General features: G+C 42.2%; 1 protein-coding gene across 19 annotated transcripts in view; it reads right to left on the bottom strand.

The window, feature by feature from the left end:
- The window catches only part of MAPK8IP3 (mitogen-activated protein kinase 8 interacting protein 3), a 71,882-nt gene that overhangs the window by 46,181 nt on the left and 754 nt on the right, over nt 1-24,947 (bottom strand). For 14 of the 19 annotated variants that reach the window (XR_004593447.3, XR_015729834.1, XM_087878392.1 and 11 more), the window contains exons 2-6: nt 17,657-17,777; nt 16,451-16,521; nt 15,764-15,855; nt 4,752-4,893; nt 435-678 (exon numbers count right to left, since the gene is read on the bottom strand). Coding sequence is in view for 17 of the 19 variants with exons in the window: in XM_087878392.1 (XP_087734518.1) it covers nt 435-678; nt 4,752-4,893; nt 15,764-15,855; nt 16,451-16,521; nt 17,657-17,777 (670 nt within the window). In the remaining 2 variants the exon portion in view is untranslated. The remainder of the gene's footprint in view (nt 1-434; nt 679-4,751; nt 4,894-15,763; nt 15,856-16,450; nt 16,522-17,656; nt 17,778-24,947) is intronic. The other 5 variants (XM_034430271.3, XM_034430272.3, XM_034430273.3 and 2 more) reach the window with 1 other exon arrangement.

Genomic DNA, 24,947 nt, shown 5'->3' with positions numbered 1-24,947 from the left:
GGGCACTTGGAAACGTGTATTTATGATGGTTACAATGTCTGGAGGTCATGTCACCACCAATCACCACCTTCTGACCAACAAAGCCAAATTAATGCTTAATTAATTAACACATGAATGCTTAACGACCCACATGATTCATTGAACAACTGTAGTGATTCACTTAACAACCCTGGCTAAAAAGGTTGTAAAATGGAGCGTAACTCAACTAACAACCGCCTTGGTTAGCAGAGGAAAATTTTGGTCTCCATTGTGGTCGTTAAGTCGAGGACTACCTGCCTCAATTAAACTACGCTGACAAAATCATTAGCTCAAGTATTTTGGTCCCTAGCTATTTAGGGTCCTTAAGATTAATTTCAGGATCGCAAAACTAGCCAGGTAGATGATGAGAAGCTAAGAAGTTCAGGAAAGGAGTTCAGCTGATACACCAACTCTACCTATGCTCACGTTCCTTGTCTCCTGGACCACTTGGACTTCCATATTTCGGCTGTTCCGTTTCTCCCGCGACCGTTTGTTGTTTTTGGAAGTGACGTAGTCGTTCATCGACTGAAGGCTCTCATTCAGGGGCGTCACAGCAGCCGAGGGCACCGAGGACGTGGGGGTATTCGATTTTGTTCCTGTGGTGCTGGGCGTGGCGGCTGCAGAGGACTGTCCGGATTCCGACATTTCATCAGGTGGACACTGGTGTGCAACGGGGTTTGCAGAGAGGGGAGAGAAGAAGAAGAAGAAGAAGAAAAGAGCAAGATATCCAGATCAATCTTTTTTTTTTTCCCCTCCTGGCTCTATTGCTGCCTTTGGAGCATTAAGAAGTATGAGCGTAAGACGCCAAGCAGCAGTAATGGAAACCACAAAATGAACAACAGGGTGACACAAAGTTTCATGGTTGAGGAACATCTTTGCTGTCGGGACTGCAAGGTCTTGAAATGAATCCGTTGGGGCCTGAATGTTGGCATTGCCAAAGCCAGTTGAGCAAGTGCCCAAAACTCTTTCCCGCCCCCACCTGCAATTGTCCTTCTGCCCAGCGGGCTGCTAGAAGTGAGCTAGATTATTCTGGCTACATCTCTATTCACTTGCAATGGCCTTCCAAAATTAGGTCAGTTAACAGTGGTACCCAGAAGCGGCTGCAACTCCTTAACAACTTCTTCTCAAACTTAAAACCTCTAAATATGCTATAAAATCCATATCGTATCCCATACACGGTAGGGTGCATAATTAATTACTGCCTCCTTTTAGTCAACTCCAAAAAAACCCTCCAATATATTAAACTGGAGATAAGCGACTCATCTTCCTCTACTTATTCTGAACAAATCCAACTAACCCTTGCCGCTAAATCAAAAGTTCATAACATTTGGTGGGTAGCAGGTTGCTTATGTTTCGACTACACACTGTAATAGAAATCAAGAACTCTAGCAGCTGAGACAGATATCAATTCTGAGTCCAACAATATCACCGAGATAATCTCCTCTCCACCACTGGCCTTAAGCAACAGGCGTTAGACCTTACAAGCCTAGGGTGTTATCTGTTGTGGCCTGCTGGGGGCCAGCAGAGCTGGCAGCAGAGTCAGACAGTGAGGAGGTTGGGGAGGAACTTGGGCCAGTCGTGGGGGCTGGGGAAAGCTTGAACGAGGGCTCTGCATCGGAGGCAGAGAGGGAGCTAGACAGCAGTGAGGCAGAGGAACAGCTGGAGCCTGTTCCCAGTGTGAGCATGCACAGAGCTGCCAGAAGACAAGAACAACTCCGAAAGCAGGGTCGACTTGGCAGTAAAGCCATACCTTGGAGGTGATTGGCCCCTCCCATAGGAAACAAAAGAGGAGCGAACAGGGAGTGGGCTTTTGCAGGAAACAATTTGTTTGCTCTGTGACTCTAAGAGACTCTGTGCCGAGTTTTGCCTTGTACTGTAGTTAGAAACAAGTTACGTGGCAGCTTGCCAAGCGAGATAAGGTGTGTTGAGAAATATTCCTTTGCAAAACTGTTTGGACAAACCTTGCTGACTGTGAATGAACGTAATTCACAGTCGTGTAAATAAAAGAGGTTTTGCCGGGATCAATTCCTGCCCCCTGCTTGTTAAAGGAGCCTAGGTCAGAACATTATCCAGCCGACTTAGAAAAAAAAGTTCCTCTCCACCATCACCACTTCCAATCTGAGGGGGGGGGGGACAATGTTCCAACAGGACAATGGAAAGAGACTGTGCAAACAGAGCCTCTTCCTTCATAGCTGGTATAAAATTTTGAATGGAAGAAAGACAGCAAAATGGAATCTTCTCTCCCTGGAGTTCAAGCACTTCCCATTTAGTGTTGTTTCAGCAGCAACCAGTTGGTTTGGGGGTAGATGCCTAATGGAAGCGAAACAGCTTGAGCTAAATAAATGTATTGCTAATTTTTTAAAGGTCACATTCACATCAATGACAATGAAGGCCATGAAAAGATGACTGCTTAACCCTTTGCAGCCGTTTATATCTTCAGGAAGGTAGGCCTTGTTTTGAAGTCACCTACATCATATGCTGATGAGATTCAAAACAGTCCATCTGTGATTAAACATGAGAAGCAGGGGTGAAATTAAAAAAATTTTCCCTACCGGTTCTGTGGGTATGGCTTGTGGGGGGGGGAGAGGTCATGTGACTGGGTGGGTGTGGCCAACTCGACATCATTCACATCAAGGGGCTCCTCACCGGCCCCTCCCCTCCCAGCCACTCCTTGTCGCGAAATGGCAGGAAAATGGGGAGGGGAATATTCCTGCCTACCATCCTTCCCTCAGTCTGTGCTGAGATTGAGGAATGGATGACAGGCAGGAAAATCCCCTTCCCCATTTTCCTGCCTTTCACAAAAATGGCTCCATTCCAGCTGTCCCCCTCCCTCCTGGGGACTACCTTAAAGGGACAGGCTGCAGCAGCTCCGTTCTGAATGGAGGGAGAAAAGTTAGCATTCTCTCTGCTGCATTTAACATTGAATTCTGTGGAATACCGAGCGGCCGGAAGAGGTGAGCGGCGACCGGCCGGGTGTGGGTGGGGCCAAGGAGGGGTAATTACTACCGGTTCGGCGAACTGATGCCCATAATCCCTAGCGGTTCGCCCGAACCGGTAGGATTTCACCCCTGATGAGAAGATAATTTAACTTAACAATAGTGCATTTCCTGCGCAGAAAGTATTAATTTTCTTCAAAGTTCTAGGCTCATTGTGGTGATTGGCTGTTGGTCTAAAGGTTTGCTTGACTACTAGCAAATGATGGAGAACTAAGTTCTCACTGCAGTCTGTTAGTCAGAAAGAGATAAAGGCTTAACAAGCCTACTATCCTATGTTGTTTCCAGGATTAAGGCTAATAAACTACATGTCAACTCGCAAAGCATTTCTAGTCTGCTCTTGAGTTGTCATGGGCAGAAAGTGGGGAGATCTATCGGAGCAGTTGTTCAGCACTTCACAAGCACATTCCACACATAACTTCCTCCCAGGTTGAATCTCTGATTAACAGAGCCAGTTTGTGAGGTGTGGTTTCTACAGCCCGCGAAAGTGCCTTGTTGGAGAATGTGATTTATGACACAGCCTAGAGGAGTGGGGAAACAGGGTCATAGTTGAGCCGTAAATTACGTGCGGCAGAGTTGACTATACTTGGGAAGCTGCCGACATGTTGCTCCTAATAAATAACTGGATTTCTTTTGAAACTTGGCTCGAGGCTCATGAGTTAATTAGGGCATTTGTAGGAGCCTTGACACTACATTCTTATTGAAAAGGGAGAAGGGTAATATGGATGATTTAAATTATAAAAAATCCCATCCTTGAAAGAATGACCCACAGATGATGAGGCACAAATGTTGTGGGTTCCAGAGGAGAATTATCAGACTGAAACCACAAGAAAGGAAAAATTGATTCAATACTAGATATAATATCAAGATTTTCTGATCAGGGAAAGGATTGTTCCTGAAGGGAGGGTTCTCTTCCTTTCATTTGAATTTCTACTTTCCCACATTATAGCAATTGTTAGAGCTTGAATTTGATGGTCTTTGAGGCTATTCCAACTATATGAATATCCATTTTGGCCCCATCTTTCTTCTCTGACCTTAATGAGCTGTGCCTTCACCTCGGAGGATGCTCCAAAATATGAAGGGTAGCAAATGAGCATGAAAAGACTTTCTACATCTGGTCATAAAATATTCTGAGGTCCTTCTAACATTGCTAAACTGAACCTCACAATGGACCCAACCTGGATAATCAAAAGGGAGGAATGCTGGAAGATGTAGAAGGGCCATAAGTTTATTTATTTATTTATTTATTTATTAGTTCAATTTATATGCTGCCCTCCTCCAGAGACTCAGGGCGGCTTACAATGCACTTATAGCAATAGCCTTCATTCTTTTGTATATACCTGCTTATTAGGGCTTTTGGCCCCCCTTAAGCGGTGTTTCTACAAAGTCAGCTTACTGCCCCCACAATCTGGGTCCTCAATTTACCTACTTCGGAAGGATGGAAGGCTGAGTCAACCTTGAGCCTGGTGAGATTTGAACTCGCACTAATTGCAGGCAGCTGGCAGCTAAGTGCTACATAACAGCACTTAGTCTGCTGCACCACCAAGGTTGGAACAGTTGTCTGTTCCTGGAAAGGTAGAAAAAGTTAAGCAAGGCAAATGGGCTAGAGGTGGGGGGGACGGGGAACGGTTTAGGCTGCAAAGGGTTACAGACACAAAGGGTTCTTCTCCCCTGGATGGAAAACATAACTTGACAAGTAGGCAGGGAAGCTCTCATTTCCATGATAGTTGTAAAAAAAACCTTGTAGACGGAGTTGGACTGCAGCTGACTGAGGTCACTCAGGTGCCAGTGATCCACTGCGGGGGCAATCTTGGCCCCCACCTGCCCACGTACCATATCATCTGTGAGGGGGATGTTCAGAGAATTAGGACGCCTCTTCATGCTAGAATGAGAGAGCAAGAGAAAAGAGAGGGGAAAGAGTCAGTGAAACATGGCAGACTTCAACACGCGGAAAGCAACAAAACATTTTTTTAAAGAACTTGCCATAATAAATAGCATTCAGAATAATAGTGGGAAGTCTTCTAATAGTTCAACACCCTGCTCAAGCAGGAGACTATGCTGAATAATGATAAAGGTAAAGGTTTTCCCTCACATATATGTGCTAGTCGTTCCCGACTCTAGGGGGCGGTGCTCATCTCCGTTTCAAAGCCGAAGAGCCAGCGCTGTCCAAAGACGTCTCCATAGTCCTGTGGCCGGCATGACTCAACACCAAAGGCGCACGGAACGCTGTTACCTTCCCACCAAAGGTGGTCCTTATTTTTCTACTTGCATTTTTTACGTCTTTTCGAACTGCTAGGTTGGCAGAAGCTGGGACAAGTAACGGGAGCTCACCCTGTTACGCGGCACTCGGGATTCGAACTGCTAAACTGCCGACTTTTCAATCGACAAGCTTGGCGTCTTAGCCACTGAGCCACCGCGTCCCTTAATACTGAATAAAAGAGAATATTTGTAGCTTCGGGTTGAACTGTGGGGTCCTTGGTCTGTCTGCTTGTTGTTTTCTTGCAGATGTTTCATTCCTCAATAGGTAACGTGATTGCTGATAAGCCCATTCCCTTCTAGCACTGATGTTATCTAATTGGGTAATGAAACGTCTGCAAGAAAACAACCAAGCTAAGAGAGCACCGAGGTCCCCAGGATTAGAATTCAAGGGCTCTTTAGGATGCATTGTATGTAAACCTGCCTCTGATATGAATTTGGGCTGAAATGAATCATCCATGTTATTCCAGCTCCTAACAACTAAGGAGATGGTATACCAAAGAAGCTTCCATATAATTCCTTAGCGCAGTCTCTCTCAAGCTCAGCACTTAAAGGCAGTTGAAGTCCACCTCTCTTCCAGCTGCCAAGAAACACTGCCTTAGAGGCATCAACGATTTAACTGTCTCACAATGACAGCCATTTTCCATTTAAAGAACAACACCCAAGTTAGTTGGGGAAATTATCTAGATGCTGAAATCTTCAACACCAGCATTTGGGGAACAAATACATTTCACAATGTTCTTTCCCATCCACATTCCTGGTCACTAAGATAAGGATATTCCTTCTTCCACGTGTATTCATTTATCAAATTTATATAGCCACCCGTCTCACGAAAAGCAACTCTGGAAGGCATGCAGCAAGCTGGTCTACTTGTTCTTCTTAGTCAAAGAAAGTCGAGTTTCCAAACTGAGTGCAATTCCTCCTGATTGATGTGTCCATATGGTTGGTTTGTTTGTTTATTTTTTGACAACAATACACCAGTAGTTTGCCATTGGATTTTTCCATTTTAACTTTTCATGATTAGCGACATTTGGCGAAGCATTTGCATTTGCTGTTAGATATCAAATAATTCTGGTTTCTACCACATTCTAATAGGTGTCATACTAGAATTATTATCTCCCATCAGAAGTATTAACTAAGTTTAATCATGTTTAGCTTCCAAACCAGCTCCTCAAGGTGTGTTGAGGGCTGCCTTGTGTTAACCACTGTCTGATAGCAATAGCAATAGCAATAGCACTTAGACTTATATAGCACTTTACAATGCTTTATAACCCTCTCTAAGCGGTTTACAGAGTCAGCTTATTGCCCCCCAACCATCTGGGTCCTCATTTTACCCACCTCGGAAGGATGGAAGGCTGAGTCAACCTTGAGCCTGGTGAGATTCGAACTGCCAAATTGCAGGCAGATGGCAGTCAGCAGAAGTAGCCTGCAGTACTGCACTCTAACCACTGCATCACAGCAGCTGATGGACAAGACGAAAACAAACTGGTGGAGGTTGCGATCAGATTCCACCAAAACTAGATGAAAATACCTTTACTCCAACAACTGTTTTTCCCCCCTCTGCCACTTTCTCTTCACCAGGTAGATGAGAAGAGGGGCACAGCCACAGATTGACCTTGCCAGCAATGGGCTTCTTACAAAATGGGTTTCAAATCTTGCACACACCCTTAGGACCTAAAGTTGCTTGTCTTGCTCTAAAGGGCATGTGGGTTTTGCTAGTTTTTTAAACAAGGTCCTTTTTCAGATTGTCTTGGAAATGTTAGGAGGTAGACATACAAAGCATGTGCTCTGCCACTGAATTACAGATCTTGTTATGATCAAAAGAATTGATAAAAAATAGCCCAAAATTGTATTAATTAAATCATGACAAGAAGCACAGAACATTATATTCGTTCCCTGTACAATCTCAAGTATAGATTGGCTGTGGCAGATTGACTGTAACCACTGGATAACAATTTGGGCAGCTATCAAGTAAGAGTCCAGAGCCTTGCTGAGCCTTGAAATTATCTTTTGAGTTCAGTTACTCAAATAACATTCTATCTAAGCCAGCTGAGTTGCTATCGAAATAAAAGAGGACTGAGAAGATCATGGCCGTGACTCAGACACTTTGAAATAGAAATAAGATAAGAAAATACGAGCAAAAGAACAAGGGAATGCTATAAGACACTTAATGTGTAGCTTGATCCTTCTTGATTAGGTTAGGACAGAGTGACAGATAGGAATGAAAGTCAGATAATTCAAATCTATCCAAGATTGGGTTTAGAATAACAGAATTGGAAGGGACTTTGAAGGTCTTGTAGTCCAACCCCCTGCCTAAGCAGGAAACCCTTCACCACTTCAGACAAATGGTTATCCAATCCTTTCTTTTTCCCTTGTTTTTCCCAATGGGGATGTGTTTCGTCTTCCAGTTGTTGTCATTTTCAAAGTTGAAAGTAGAAGGCAAAAATATAAATTCTTCAGTTCCTAGTTTAGTAAAACACAACTGATGTGTTCAAACAACATGGAACTCCCCACAAAATCGTATTATGCCCCAACATCAGAATGTGGTTCATACACAGCCAAGGTATGGTGAGATGCTAAATATCGAACATCAATTTTGTCTAATCTCTTCTGCTAGCTAAGCCAAAAAAAATATTAAAAAATAAAAATTGGGAGGAGGTTTCTCTGTGGGTGAGGGAGTGATTTCCCCCCACAAAAGTGCTCCTTTCCAGACCTATCTCACCAATGTTTTCAGTTTTCTGAGGGAGGAAGAGCTTTAGATACAATAATAAACTCCAGTTTCAACCAGGTTTTTATAAACATGTTCCTTTTCTTATCCTAAAGATAAGACTGGAGATGGTCGAAATGAGAGTCAAACTTCTCCTTGCGTGACTCAACTTCGTTTGACTGATTCGAAATGGGGATTGAATCCAGCTGAGAAGCAACTCAGAACTTCAAATGTAAAACTGAAGGTTCTGGAGGAAGCAATGAGGGAAAAGGCTGATGAGACTCCCTTAAATTCCCCTGTGGAGAAGAAGTCATATTAAGGGGATCAACAGGAACAAATGTAATCATCTCATGGGTGGTTAACAAAATCTCCAATCTGCTCTTTTCCAAAATTTTGCCACACAAGGACATGGACGTCTACCCTAGCAGGAGGCTAAGACGGGCTCTTAGAACTTTCTTAGAAAAAAAAAAACCAATTAACTTTCCCCTATATTTTATGGTAAGGTAAAGGTAAAGGTTCCCCTCGCAAATATGTGCTAGTCATTCCTGACTCTAGGTGGCGGTGCTCATCTCCGTTTCAAAGCCGAAGAGCCAGCGCTGTCCGAAGACGTCTCTGTGGTCATGTGGCTGGGATGACTCAAGGCCAAAGGCGCACGGAACACTGTAACCTTCCCACCAAAGGTGGTCCCTATTTTTCTACTTGCATTTTTTACGTGCTTTCGAACTGCTAGGTTGGCAGAAGATGGGACAAGTAACGGGAGCTCACCCCGTTATGTCTGCACTAGGGATTTGAACCGCTGAACTGCCGACTTTTTTTTTTAAATTTGATTTATATGCCGCCCTTCTCCGGAGACTCAGGGCGGCTTACAATGTGCTAAGCAATAGCCTTCATCCTTTTGTATATTTATACAAACTCAGCTTATTGCCCCCACAACTGGGTCCTCAATTTACCTACCTTAGAAAGGATGGAAGGCTGAGTCAACCTTGAGCCTGGCGAGATTCGAACCTGCAGTAATTGCAGGCAGCTGGTCTTAATAACAGGGTGCTTTAGACCACTGTACTACCAAGGCTCCTCCTTTTTGATCGACAAGCTCAGCATCTTAGCCACTAAACCACCGTGTCCCTTATATTTTATGATTATCCCAATTAATTTTTGCCTCTGGGCATCAAAACAACAGCCGCAACCCATCCCACCCCAATAATGCTGAAAAACTAAAAAAAAAAAACCCTTTAAATTGTATTTTATCCAATCCCATTTTAAATTGTTTTTATCAGATTTTAGTAATAATTTGTGTCTGGAACTCTGATATAGCCCAAGGACTAATCAATAAAGTAAACTAAACTAAACTAAACTAAAAAAAAACTAAAAAAAACCCCTGTAAATATTATAAGATCACCCAATACTGCAAGTTGTGATCTTGACAATCTAAAAAGGTACCATTTAAAGCGGTGCCTATTGTCGCTACTTCAAACATGGTGGTCTGAGCAGAACATTGGGGCAAGTAGACCTCCCAACACTCTACACACAATGTATGGAGATGATAGGTGTGACTACCGGGCCTGATTCGCACTCGGAACTTGTGCTCAATATGGCTCAGGAATGTTTTCCTCTGATCTTCAGAAAAGAGATTGTCCCACTTCCATTTAGCAGCAGTACAGAACAGCAAATCATGATTGGTGATGAGAAGTTCCATGACGATGGCGAACATGATGATGATGATGATGATAAGAGTAAACTCAACCCCTTCCCCCAGCTTAGAAAGTCCGCCAAATTACCTTTTTCTCCATGATGGGTGGTGACTGAAGTGACAAACAGAGAACAGCCAACACAAGAGAGGTAATGGCACAAGAAGCAAGACAAGAGAACAATGATTAGAGTGCGGAAGTCATGCAAGCGTGCCATTGACATGCTCAGACAACATGCTCATTTGAACAGGGATCGACACGCTGGGCCCAGAGCCTCACAAGCACATTGTGAAGCAAGCATGATACTATCGCATGTACAGTTATTACACTGTGTTGCTGGTCTCCTATCCCAAGAAAAGTGATGTTTCTTTATTGTACATAGTAAGACATTCTGCAAAGATCGGGAAATAGTCGTTTCGACACTGAGTCCACGGTTTTTATCCTTCGAACCTTGGTCTCTGCATTCAGGACAGAAGACGGCAATTGTATAACGTTTGCAAAATAAAGTAAGCCAAAAATTTTATAGAATTCTAGTTTTGGAGTAGAATTCTTTGAAACGAGCCACAAATCAAGAACACATCGTGGCTTTCAGCTGTAGCTTCTTCTTAGGAGTGGGGCAAATAAGAATTTGGGGGAGGGGACAGATGGACTTGATAGTATTGACACAGATAATAGTTGCACGTGAAAGACCTATGATTAGATCTCATAATGGATTTATTCTACATTTAAGGACAGAGACGACTTGAATGGGAGACTCACACTGGACATAACCCTTAATGCTTAACTCTTTTCATAATCTCAGGCAGTGGTGAAATATAAAATTTGTTACTACCGGTTCTGTGGGTGTGGCTGGTGGGGGATAATGTAACTGGGTGGGCATGGCCAACCTTTTTTTAAAAAAACTTTTAAAAGCATTTTTTTCTACAACCTTAAGAGGTTGCAGAAAAAAATGCTTTTAAAAGCCTCTGAGATCAGGCTGGGATCGTCAGAAGCTTTTAAAGGCATTTTTTTTTTCTACAACCTCTTTGGCCGAAGAGGTTGTAGAAAAAATGCTTTTAAAAGGCTCTGACGATTCCAGCTGAGCCGTGCGATCATCAGAGGCTTTTTTTTTTTTTTACTTTTAAAAGCATTTTTTCGACCAAAGAGGTTGTAGAAAAAATGCTTTTAAAAGTCTCCAATGATCTCGCGGCTCAGCTGGGCATGGGGGGGAGGGAGCAGGGATTTTTGCTACCGGTTCTCCGAACTGCCCGTCGCCATCGCTACCGGATCAGGCGATCTGGTCTGAACCGGGAGCATTTCACCCCTGACCTCAGGAATATATAAATATGTATTTCTCTCTGCGTGCTTCCTTTTTCTTTCTTTTTTAATCCAATAGAGCTAAATCTTGGATCATGAAAGCAGAGAGAGAAAGGATTAAACATCCCAAAATAAATCAGTTCCTTTTAGGTGGAAATAAATACTCCTGAAGTTCTAATCAATGGTTTTCCAATGTAGTATTTCATCTGGCTTATTGACAATTTTATCTATACCTCCTAAAACTGTACCAGGAAATACAGGGGTAGATTTATGTTATGTTATGTTATGTTATGTTATGTTATGTTATGTTATGTTATGTTATGTTATGTTATGTTATGTTATGTTATGTTATGTTATGTTATGTTATGTTATGTTATGTTATGTTATGTTATGTTATGTTATGTTATGTTATGTTATGTTTGTTATGTTATGTTATGTTATGTTATGTTATGTTATGTTATGTTATGTTATGTTATGTTATGTTATGTTATGTTATGTTATGTTATGTTATGTTCTAATAAGGACTGCTGATTTCCTTCTAAAGGTGACAACTGGGAAGAAAGTAGGAAGTAAGTTTATGGTTGGCTTTTGATTGCCTTCATCTAAAACTTGAGAATTGTTTGTTGGGTGCAGGGGTATACATTTCATCAGTGAGTTCCCAAGATGGCTTACAAATTACCAACATTTCAGGAGAAAACTCAAAACTTTAAAAATAGCAGGATTCAAAAGACCAGCAGAAAAGAGAGGTGGATGACTCTCAAATCTGGCTTCGTATTATTTCACATTTTAGTGATCAGCATTCCACACATATGTGTCCCAGTAGTAACTATCACCATCTTCATGGCGTTAGGATAAGTTTCTCCTATACCGGTGATGGCAAACCTATGGCACACGTGCCCAAAGTAGCACACAAAGCCATGTTGCCCATCACGCGCAGCCTTGCCTGTTTGTCTTCCGGATTTCTGGTGCGCATGCATGTGTGATGATCAGCTGTCCACGCACGTGGCAGTGCCAAAAACTGGTGTGTGCATGCACACCGGCCACCTGATTGTCAGGTGCGCATGCACGCCAGAACCCGGAAGTTCAGTTTTTCCGGAGTGTGATCCCTTCGCGCACACGGCAGTGCCGAAAATCAAGCTGTGCATGCGCGCCAGACAGCTGATCATAGGGCGCGCATGTACTCTAGAACTCGGAAGTTTGAGTTTTCCGGAGCGTGGCTCTGATGACCGTGGACGTGCACGATGTTTCCATACGACTTTTTCGGCACACGGTGTCAAAAAGGTTCACCATCATTGTCCTAGACCATTCATACCACTAGAAAAGTGCTTGAAGCCTTAGACTATTCTTTGTTTCTATCTAACGCATCCTATACCTAGCTTCTCCCATACTCAATAAAATAAACAGTTTTTGAAGTCTCAGAAGTTGAGTCCATGCCATCCACAAGATCTGTGGATGAGTTCGAATTTCATAACCAGACCAGAAAAATATATGTTCTTCTATCTTATTACACTCCAACAATATTTTCCTAAGGTTGGGTTTCCCAGCTACTTGAAGCTGGCTGGGGAATTCTGAGAGTTGAAGGCCACACATCTTGAAGTGGCCAAGATTGGGAAACACTGTCTTATGGGATCCTCGATCCCTGTGCTCACCCTGTAGAACAGGGTGTCAAACTCGATTTCATTGAGGGCCGCATCAGGGTTGTGTTTGACCTTGGGGGGGGCGTGGCCAGAGTGGGCGTGGCCAGCTCAATGTCACTCGTGTTGGGGGCGCCTGTGGTGGCACAACATTCTGCCAGCGAAAATGGGCTCCTGAGGTCCTTCTCAGCTGCGATGGCCTCCTGCAATCCTCTGCTACCAAAAACGGAGCTCAAGAGGGCCTCACGCGGGCCTTCCGAGCTCCATTTTCATTGGCAGAGGCACCGTGAGCCGGTCCTTCACTGTTTCCAGGGCAGCCCCATGGGCCAGCTCTAAGCACCCCACAGGCCGGATCCGGCCCCCGGGCCTTGAGTTTGACATCCCTGCTGTAGAAAATCTGTCTGTCCAAATCAGTTGTTGTTCATATGATTTTTGAGTTGCAAAAAATGAAGGCATCCCTGGTTGAATTAGGGCATCAAACTTCCCCATCTCATAGAAAGAAACCCCAATGGAAGCAAGTCACAAGGAATGCCTGTTTGCGTGCTCCCATCATCGGACGGAAAAATGTTCTTATCCTCAATAAACTCGGGAGTTACAGAACACGCTCTGTGTTCCTACACACGCTTCCGTTCTAAAGGATACAGGATGTCCCCACTTTTCAAAAAAAGAACCGCAGCACAATCACAGCGCAAACCACATGCAGAGGTGAGATAAGCAACGGGGACTGTGGAATACAAGGACAGCCAAAAACAAGCCAAAGACAAAAGAGAGTGCACTGACTGAGATGAAGGAAAAAAGACTCCTGATAGTGGTTGGTGGGTGACAAAAGATTTACACAGGACACCAATCCCCACACCTTAAAGGTAAAGGTTTCCCCTCGCACATATCTGCTAGTTGTTCCTGACTCTAGGTGGCAGTGCTCATCTCCGTTTCAAAGCCGAAGAAGCAGCGCTGTCTGAAGATGTCTCCGTGGTCATGTGGCCGGCATGACTCAACGCCAAAGGCGCACGGAACGCTGTTCCCTTCCCACCAAAGGTGGTCCCTATTTTTTCTACTTGCATTTTTTACCTGCTTTCGAACTGCTAGGTTGGCAGAAGCTGGGACAAGTAAGGGGAGCTCACCCCGTGACGTGGCGCCCGGGATTCGAACCGCTGAACTGCCGACCTTTCGATCGACAAGCTCAACGTCTTAGCCCCTGAGCCACCACGCCCCTTGTTGTAACTTTGAACATCACTAAACGATTCTCCTTATCTCTGGGGGCAACTGATTCCAGAGGGTAGGTGCCCTCACAGAGAAGGGTAGTTAGATCTGGCCCTCAGCGCCTCTGCCAGCAAAAATGGAGCTTGGGAATAGCAGTAGCAGTAAAAGAGTTGGAAGGGAACATGGAGGTCATCTAGTCAAACAGAGGAGACCTGTACTAGGGATTCGAACTGCTGAACTGCCAACTTTTCGATCGACAAGCTCAGTGTCTTAGCCATTGAGCCACTGCGTCCCCACACCTTACAGGGATTTAATAAAACAACGTTCTTTTCTCTTCCCCAGAAGCGAGTCTATTCACTCTGAAGATGGACAACTTGTCCAACGTTGAAGAAATTAATGCTCCTGTGCTGTCTCCATGAACTCAATCTCTGTTCTATCCCCATCTTTGTAATTTATAACCCCATTTCATGGTGGGTCTGTCTCTGCCTACGGCATAAGGCATCTGAAAACAAGAGACTGCAGATAATAATCCTTACTGGGCTCCGTTCTTCACCGCAAGCTGTAAGCTGTTAAGACTGAGTCAGAAAAGGTTTTGACCTTGTACAGGTATTCCTCAACTTAGAACCATTCATTTAATGACCGTTCGAAGTTACAACAGCACTGAAAAAAGTGACTTATGACCATTCTTCACCCTTATGACCATGGTCACGTGATCAGAATTCTTGGCAACTGGCTCGTATTTATGACGGTTGTAGTGTCCCAGGGTCATGTGATCCCCTTTATGACCTTCCTATAAGCAAAGTCAATGGGGAAGCCAGATTCACTTAATCACCATGTTACTTACTTAACAATTGCAGTGATTCACTTAACAACTGTGGCAAGAAAGGCCGTAAAATGGGACAAGATTCCCTTGACAACAGTCCTGCTTAGCAACAGAAATTTTGGGCCCAGTTGTGGTCATAAGTCAAGGACTACATGTACAAGAATAGCTCTTCAGCGAAGGAGCCCAGTCTTTTAAAAAGTTTCTTGCAAGCCTAAAAAAAGTACAGCTGCTTTAAGAGTTGCATTAACTTCAAGGGGATTTATTTAATCTCGCGCTCCAAATTATTTTCAAAGCGATGCATTGCCTCAGTTTATAGCTCTTAAACTAGAACAGGAAGACACAAATATAATTTCCAGAATTTTGGCCTTTGGACTCTACTTTAAAGTGTTTGTTTCTTATCTCAAAAAAGCCAGACTTCTTAAGAAGGATATAGTACATTGGGAAAAAATAGGGGGGGGGGAGAAACCATCTTAAAGGAATTCACATTCAAATTTTTAAAATCATTTTTTAAAAAAACTCTGCTGAGATACGAAATGCATTCACATTCGCTACCTTTTGGTTTGAAATCATGCTTCACAACATCTGGACGAAGTTACTGAACCCCGGGAGAAGAAGGTCTAAACCAGGGGTGAAATGCTCCCAGTTCGGACCAGATCAGGCGATCCGGTAGCGATTGTGGCAGATGGTTCGGAGAACCGGTAGCGATGGCGGTGCAAGGCTCCGCCCACCCACCTGGGTGTCGTTACTTCCTGGTTTTAACCAGGAAGTAATGTGTTTTTTACCCTCTGCGCATGTGCAGAAGATCTGTGTGCGCATGTGATGCCGTGTGATCCGAACCGGTAAGGAAGGTAAGTAGATTTCACCCCTGGTCTAAACCAGCTTTTGCAGGACCATGCCAACGGGGACCGTGAAACAAGCTGTGTAACACAACTAGAGGCATTTCAAGCATTTTTCCTTCACTCTCCCCATGCAGATCCCACCATCGTAATTCACCCTGTTCCCAAATGGCTGAGGCTCAAAGATGCAGCCTGGCTCATCTATCGTCCCAAGATGCTCATTTCGGTTACGTGGAGAAAAACCATCTACGCAAGATCAGAACGGTCTTTTCGCCTTGAAACTCCTACGGGCAAAGCCCAGGGGGCACACCCTACCTTCTCCCAGATAGACCACTCTCGTTTTGGCTATTTCCAGCGACTTGCTGCATCTTGGATCGCTCAATGTGTTCCACATAGGTTTGGATCATCTGCCAAAGAAGGGGGGGAAAAAGACAGACAGTACTTAATCTGGATTCCCTCTAATTTAGAATTGTAGCCGAGTCCAACATTTTCTGATCTGGAAAATGGCTTTTCTTTCTTTTTTTTCTTTCCTCTTTTTTTAAAAAAAATAGTGTTCTGCCTTTTCTGTGCAGCAGAGACAGAACTTACAAACTTCCAGCTATGATTGAGCTGTGGTGGCGCAGTGGTTAGAATCTAGTATTGCAGGCTGACTCTGCCCGCAGTCTGGAGTTCGATCCTGACTGATTCAAGCTTGACTCAGCCTTCCATCCTCCCGAGGTCGGTAAAATGAGGACCCAGATTGTTGGGGGACAATATGCTGACTCTGTAAACCATTTAGAGAGGGCTGTGAAGCCCTGTGAAGCAATATATAAGTCTAAGGGCTATTGCTAAATGCTATGGTACTCCAATACCCACCACACTAGAACAGATGATCAGAGAAGATGGGAACCTAGTCCCCTAAATCTGAAAGGAGTTAGGGTTACTGCTGTCATTTACTTTTCGACCTGTGCATTCTAACTAATAATAATCAGCTTTCATCCACTCCCAGTAAAGAGGAGATACCTCTGTGTGCCGCTGGTGTAGAGCATTGTATTCTTTCTTCATTTCTGATTCACGCTCCTCCAACCTGGAAACTGTCCATTGTTTTAAAAAAGGAAAGAAAAGAAAAGAAAACAGGGTTGAGGAGAAATGGATCACTCTGAGAAAGACGAGACTAACAAGTTGTCAATGGAAGGAGGATACGTTTTCAAGCTTGCTCTAGTTTACTCCCACTGCTTTGTTATAACATTACAAATCAACAAAAGAGTAGGTCATGCCTCTATTTCCTGGTGGGTTAATTGATACAGCACATAGTTTTCAGGTAGAGATCTTAGATTCAGCCTCTGAACTTTTAAAACCAAGCTAGAAATAGCCACACCTTGAGCCTAGTCAGACCACTGCAGAGGTGGGTTTCAGCAGGTTCTGACCAGTTCTGCAGAACCGGTAGCGGAAATTTTGAGTAGTTTGGAGAATCGGTAAATACCATCTCTGACTGGTCCCACCCCCATCTATTCTCTGCCCCCCCAAGGGAGGGAATGGGGATTTTGCAGTAACCTTCCCCTGGAGTGGGGTGAGAATGGGAATTTTACAGTATCCTTCCCCTGCCACGCCCACCAAGCCACACCCACAGAACTGGCAGCAAAAATTTTTGAATCCCACCACTAGACCACTGGTCTATCTAATGAAGGGGTCGGCAACCTTAAACACTCAAAGAGCCACAAAGGTCCTAACCGAAAGCCCCCTGTTCAATTCTGGAGCCAACCGGAAGTCTGTTTCCCCCGCCATAGAGTCTCCTCCTAGCATGGCATCCTTTTTCCTCTGCTGACCGGGAGTCCGGTTCCCCCACCATAGAGTCTCCTCCTAGCACAGTGTCTTTTTTCCTCTACCTGTCCTAACCAAAAGCCCTATCAATTGTGGAGCCGACTGGCAACAGGGAGCCACATCAGAGGGATGAAAGAGCTGCATGCGGCTCCAGAGTCGCGGGTTGCTGACCCCTGCTCTAATGCAATGGCGTCTTTATAAAAATTTGGATTTGGTTCCCTAGGCAACCTTATTTGGAGGGCCAGGACTTGAAGCAGGAACCTTTTAAATTCCAGTAAATGCTTTACCTCTGAAGCCAACTAGTGCTTTGTCTATTTGGCAGTTCACGATGCATTCAACCAAATTCAATAAAATCTATGGATGGCATGCAGTAGAATATGCCCAAATTTTGTCAACAGTTATACTCACTCTGGTCCGCATAGTTCTTGGCCTTCAGCTCCAGCTGCCGTGTTTGAAATTCCAGGTGCTCCACCTGAACCTGTAACTCTTTCTTTTCCTGTTCCAGTGCATCTTCAAATTCAATAAATTTCTATTGAAAGACATAAATAACAGAAATGGGTGGTGTGAGCAGAGAAATTATGACTTTTTACTACAAGCTGTAATCAAAGGCTGCTCCTTCTTACAAACAGTGCAATTTTCCTATGAAAATGCATATTAAAAAAATATGCATTTAACAACTGTGTCACCTGAACAAATTAGTATTTGGGGGCCTTGTTTTCTTTATTAAAAAAAATCATTTTGGCTTTGCACAAATTTTTTTTTTTTGTCTGCACTATAACATTTCTTCCTTTGTCTGCAGTCCTGGATTCAGACCTGAAGGCAAACACAAAGATTGTAAAAAATATTTACAATCTTTACACCATGCATAACTTTGGCCAATTCCCCATTATCGATCTGAAGCACTATCCACCACTCCTTGTGTTGGTACAAAAGCCTCCGTTATAAAGCCAGCTCTCTGCATCACCAATTCCCAATCCACCTTGGTTTCATCTGTTGCAACCCCTGCTGAACCATGCTAGTATCACTGGCTGGTTAGAATAGAATAGAATAACAGAGTTGGAAGGGACCTTGGAGGTCTTCTAGTCCAACCCCCTGCTTAGGCAGGAAACCCTACACCACTTCAGACAAATGGTTATCCAACCTCTTCTTAAAAACTTCCAGTGTTGGAGCATTTACAACTTCTGCGGGCAAGTGCCACTTTTTTTCTTCATTGTTTTCACAAGACAAAGTGATCAAAACTGATACCTTTTGGGAAACTGACAAATAATCAAGAAAATCTCTGTTTAATATACATCATTGGTTTTCAGAAAGCTCCGATGAAGCAAGGAGACGATAAGGAATCTAGTCTATTGCATACTTCTATTCTTTGTCAATAAAATACTGAATTCTATTCTGTTGTCCTTTCTTGAACTGGAAATTTACGAGAGAAGCTAGTTTTCAAAATAATTACGAATGCAGTAAAAAAACACAGTGTATTCATGAGTAGTCTGTGATGCTACCAGGGTGGATAAAAATCAATGGTTTTTTTTAAAAAAATCAAAAAAATCAGATTTTTTTGATTTAAGTTGGATTTTTTTAATTTAAATTGGATTTTTTTTATTTTTATTGAATTTATTTTAATAAACTTTTGGGGTAAAAAACTATCGTAAGATAGTTTTCTATTTAAGATACATAAATAATTTAGTTTATTCAGCATGAAATGGAGCTTAGTTATGTAGCAGGAGGCTGTATATTCTGCAACACTGGGACTATCGGTGAGTCAACAATGGGTCAAAGGAGTAGCAGAGATGACAGTTGCTCTTTAAAAATTATGATTTAAATCGAGTTGATTTAAATCAAGCCTTTTTACTAGTGATTTAAATCATGATTTAAATCATATCCACCCTGGATGCTACTGTATCCTTAATAAAAATAGACCAATCCAGAAGTCTTGACTACCTGAATAATTCTAATTTTATGCTAGCAAAGAAGTGGAAATGAACCAATGTTTACAAACGTGATTATCATTCAAAGCCAAACCATACTAAAATCTTTTATTACAGAAACTCAGCACCCTGGAGTTTTATTTCTCTTTTGCCAATTTAAGCCATAAGCTGCAAATACCCAGCTGGAGAAGGATGACAACTCATTGGAAACGGTATAGACTTTGAAGATAGAATGCTCCAATACGTATTTGATTTTTAAAAAGATTCTAGTAGCAGATGATGTGAAAATCCTTTGGCTGGGTCCCAGGGAACCATATTCCTGTTTAAACAATATGCTGCTAAATAGGCAAAAGGCCTAGACTCATGTCAATTTGATCTCTCTTAAACAACTGTCGATGGCAATCGGTTTCACAAACTAACAAGTATTAATAAGGGTTTTTTCCCCTCTTTTCTATCAGGGTGTAATTTCTAAGTAGAATATCTGGCATCTCTAGCTAGAGGAACCAAGATCTTTTTTGCATTGGTCATCTCAGAGGATGCTGCTACTCAACCTAATAATTAATGTTATTTTAAGTAGACACATTAGAATAGAATAGAATAGAATAGAATAGAATAGAATAGAATAGAATAGAATAGAATAGAATAGAATAGAATAGAATAGAATAGAATAGAATAGAAGAGTTGGAAGGGACCCTGGAGGTCTTCTAGTCCAACCCCTTGCTTAGGCAGGAAACCCTATACCATTTCAGACAAATGGTTATCCAATCTCTTCTTAAAAACTTCCAATGTTGGAGCATTTACAACTCTGGAGGCAAGTTGTTCCACTGATTAATTGTTCTAACTGTCAGGAAGTTGATTGTATGGAATACTAAGACCGGGTTCCCAAATGTTCTGTTTAATCATAGTTTACTGAAATGGGTTCATTAAAGCCAAGTCAAAATCAAACAAATTATATCAAGACTTAAAATCTACTCTATTCTGACTGTAGAGGTGTCAAGAGTGAAACATTGGCAGCTACATGCCTCATTCATTTCCACTTGTCATTACAGTAAGGGTGGGGGAGATGTTGATTACAAATGGGTTAGTTGGAGAAACAAAACTTCTGCAGTCCCATGGAGGCTTCTGAAAGTCTGAAAACTTTTCAAGGACATATTAACAGGTGTGAAGAGGAAGGCAGATGGTTCGCATAACAAGATTTACTGGTTTACATGGGATCCTGGTGGGCTGGGCTGAGAAATTCTTTGTCTAATACCATGAATTGGTGCTAGAGAATTTCAGAGTTAGTTTTACCTCAACAATACCATGCTATATATTCAATAAATCAATAAGGTTTTCATAAATGAAAATGATCCTGAACTTTTATTTGGATACTGAAGCTCAATGTTGACAAGAGGTCATATATGCTGATACAGTTCAACAGAGGAACTACTGAGTCTGTCATCTGCACCTCTATAACTGTCTGGTTGGTTCTGCAACCCAACAAGACAGAGGAAGACTTCAGAGGATAACTAGAACTGCAGAAAAAACAATGGCTACCAACCTGCCTTCCATTGAGTACCTGTATACTGCACGAGTCAAAAAGAGGGCTGTGAAAATATCTACAGACCCCTCACATCCTGGACATAAATTGTTTCAACTCCTACCCTCAAAAGGACACTATAGAGCACTGCACACCAGAACAACTAGACACAAGAACAGTTTTTCCCCGAATGCCATCACTCTGCTAAGCAAATAATTCCCTCAACACTGTCAAACTATTTACTAAGTTTGCACTACTATTAATCTTCTCATCGTTCCCATGACCCATCTCCTTCCACTTATAACTGTATGACTGTAAGTTTGTTGCTTGTATCCTTACAATTTATATTGTTTCCTAGTATGATTTGATTGTACCCTATGACTATCATTAAGTGTTGTACCTTACGATTCTTGACGAATATATCTTTTCTTTTTGCATATGAGAGCATATGCACCAAAGACAAATTCCTTGTGTGTCCAATCACACTTGGCCAATAAAGAATTCTATTCTATTCTATTCTATTCTATTCTATTCTATTCTATTCTATTCTATTCTATTCTATTCTATTATTCTATTCCTATTCCTATTCCTATTCCTATTCCTATTCCTATTCCTATTCTATTCTACTCTACTCTACTCTTTCTAAATTCAAGTCTAGTCTAGTCTAGTCTATATGTAATAGGGTTTCTCAATCTAAAGAAGTTCCAGGTTGAAATGTATGGATTTCAACTCCCAGAATTCCCCAAGAAGCATATTTGGAACTTGCTTAGATTGGAAGAATCTAGTATACAGCCATTGAGGTAAATAAGGATATGTATATTTATGCACAGATTAACAGATTCTCTTTCCCTGTCAATGATTTCAGGAGTTTAATGTTTGTGATAGGTGTACACATGTTTGTGTAGAGGGCAAAGGAAATGGATTTGAAGGATAAGAGGACAACCAAGCCAGATAGAAGTTTCCTGACCTTGGGCCAAGAAAGTAATTTGAGAAAACATCTCAGAGAAGCTCTTTCCTAGTTCACACAAAGAAAAAAGGAGGGGTAAAGCACATTGTGTTGGTTTCTTTTCTGGTCTATTTAAATACTGATGTGTAGTTTGGGGGAAGGGAAAAGGAAAATTTCAATTAAGAAAGCAACAAAAATTCAGAGCAATTGAGGACAATTTTATGTGATTTTCTAGGGATTTTAGGGAGATATACCCTCACATTTCTTTTTTATCACACCTTCACATATTTCTTCTACCGTTCTCACAACCATCAGTCAGAAAATTGCAAAAACTCACAAATAAAAACCTGTCCAGCAAACCACAAATTTATATTTCCCACTATGCTATAGTTCATATTAGCTGTGGTTTATTGAGTCATAATGGTTGCATAGGAACAAGACATCAAGCCATACCTGATAGCTTTACATACTTCTAGTTCACAAGTATGCTAAATCAAAACCAAAATACCCAGGTTATTTGTGCTAAGCCTAATATATGTACCCAGCTAACATATAAACACAATGCAGCTCATTTTCTTGCAGTACTTCTGTAGCACTCATAATTTTCTAACAACCAACCATTTCTTCCCTAATCTTAAAATCTAGAGACCTGGCCCAAGTCAAAATGTAGCAAATTTCTCTTATTGTTTTATCCAGGCTGCTATCTTAATATAGTTATTTGAAATCAGCACAACTTCAATAGCATAATCCTACACACATGCCCATACAGAAGGTAAATCCCTCTGGATTTGACTTTGCCTGGGTCATGATTATAATATTTTGTGAGCTCACCCTACATAAAGCAAGATCACCATCATAAAAAAAAAATGTACTGAAAATTGTCGAGAATGAGAAATTGGATTTGTTTCTAATTTAGGCAAGATTAAACGAACTGTATTAATGCACTTGCGATGGTTGTCAGGGTATGTTAGCCACAAAGTGCTTTTACAGAAATGAGGATGTAATGATGTGGAAGCTCTCATTTCTGTTCCAATGGACAGCTGCCCATCTCAGTCCTAGCCGCACCATTGGTAGAAATTCAATGGGAGACCAGGCCTCCCTGCTGACTTAATAAAAAGACACATCCAAGAAAGATGAATCTGGAAAAACGAAAAAAAAGATTCATCCTGACAGCACCATCTTCAATGTTAAAAAACTCCTAGCCTCCCATCTCAGCAAGATATCATTCAATAAAGCCACGTTTCAAAAATAATGAAATCGAAACCACATTTCCAGTCTAAATAACTGCGGGACAAAATTGGAAGAGATTAAGAAGGTAACCGTGGTGTAGAAAAGCAATTCTGAGAAGCCCATCACCCTCTATACCCAGACATGTTTATTGCCTAACCATGGTTTGGTTTGTAGAAAAAAAATAATAATAATCTGATGATTACATGACCCATGAGGATTGAAACCATTGCTTGCAACTAACAGTGTCTGAACTCAGTTAACATATTAAGCAGAGCACATTAAATGAATCATGTCCCTGGGTGAAATGATTTTGGGTTTAGTAGCTCTATTTTGGTTTTTTTTCTCAACAACCAAGTTGCTGGAACAGCTGGATTCACATAGCAGTTCAAATATAATTTAGAGGAGTCAAGAAACCCATGCAGATCAAATGCATCTACTAAGTTATTCAGATGTACTTTCTGGCCACCTGCCACCCACCAAAGAAAGTCCCTTTTGTGCTTGGTTCTTCCTATGTTTACAAATGTATCTTTTTATTCCATGCAATGATAGAAAGAATATTTTTGCTGGCATTTTTATCAGCTCCAAACGTTCCTTTCACTAGGCTAAGAAAGGTATGGATGGTGGTACATCCAAATGCTAAATGGAAGAAAGGACAAATCGCTAGGAAGCAAGCTAAACTTCTGAAAATGATAATCTAGAAAAGAGAAAAAAAGAGAGCATATTTTCAAAAATCGGGACAGATAAAAACATATTTTTCAGAAGACTAGCTGGGTGACTTTCTGACGTCCTCCAAAGATAAATGATCAAGTTTTGAAACAGGAATTAATACAGGGGACAAGCCAATCTATTTGGTTGACTGCCAAAAAGAATGGAAAAGGCATTTGGATGAATGCCTCAATAATATACCAGCGATTCCCACATCTAGCAACCTCTAGGTTTGGGGGTTTTTAAAGGTTTTTTTTTTTATCCCACCTTTATTTATTTTTTTTAATAACTAACTCAAGGTGGTGAATATACCTAATACTTCCTCCTCCTCCTATTTTTCCCACAACAACTCTGTGAGGTTGGTTGGGCTGAGAGAGACCCGCTGGCCCAAGGTCACTCAACAACTTCATGCCTAAAGTGAGACTAGAACTCACGGTCTCCTGATGATTGGTCCAAAATCACCCACCCGGCTTTCATACCTAAGGCAGGACTAGAATTTACCAACTCCTAGGGATTGGCCCAAAGTCACGTAACTCAGGGGTCTCCAACCTTGCCAACTTTAAGACTTGTGGACTTCAACTCCCAGAATTCCTCAGCCAGCATGTGCTGGCTGAGGAATTCTGGGAGTTGAAGTCCACAAGTCTTAAAGTTGGCAAGGTTGGAGACCCCTGACCTAATTGGCTTTCAGGCATAAGGCGGGACTAGAACGCATGGTCTCCTGGTGATTGGGCCAAAGTCACCCAGTCAATTTTCATATCTAAAACGGCACTAGAACTCACCGGCTCCTGGTTTCTAACCTGGTGCCTTAATTACCAGACCAAACAAGCTCTCAGATTGTTAGATGACAGTTCCTATCATCTTGAGCGGAACAGCTCATCAAGGTTGATGATGTTAGAATGAGAAGCAAAAAAACTTCTGAAAGACGATTGTCCCGCTGGAGGCTAGGAAAAAAGGATGGCTGGCCTAGAAGTGTAATTTGTTGGGATTGGGAGGGAAAGTGACGGGGAAAACGAATTATTCCCAACTATGTCATTTATTCATAGGAAGCCAACCTCATGTTCCTTCCCCTCTTTCCCCCATAAATCAAGGGAGATTCCCAAGCCACCCTTCTCCTCTTTGCCCTTCAAGAAAGCCAATTCACAACCAATTCAAGCTCCGAGATGCCTCCAGATTCAGGCCACCTCTTCCAATGCTTTTCTCTACATCTGCTTTCATTTTTTAAAAATTTGTCTTTAATCCACCCTAAGAGAAACAGCCAGTCAGAGCCTTCTTTCAGACACAGCCCCAGCCTGAAAACAGCTGAATAGCAGAGCTTCTGCCCCTCATCCCCCACCTCCACTCAAGGAATGGGTCCAAAGCTCCTAGCATAATAAA

The sequence above is a fragment of the Pantherophis guttatus genome, chromosome 14 (assembly GCF_059756535.1).
Source record: "Pantherophis guttatus breed Tessera chromosome 14, ASM5975653v1, whole genome shotgun sequence".
In the NCBI taxonomy this organism is placed as follows: Eukaryota; Metazoa; Chordata; class Lepidosauria; order Squamata; family Colubridae; genus Pantherophis; species Pantherophis guttatus.
The sequence above is the reverse complement of the archived record's forward strand: the minus strand, read 5'-3'. Positions and strand labels throughout refer to the sequence as shown.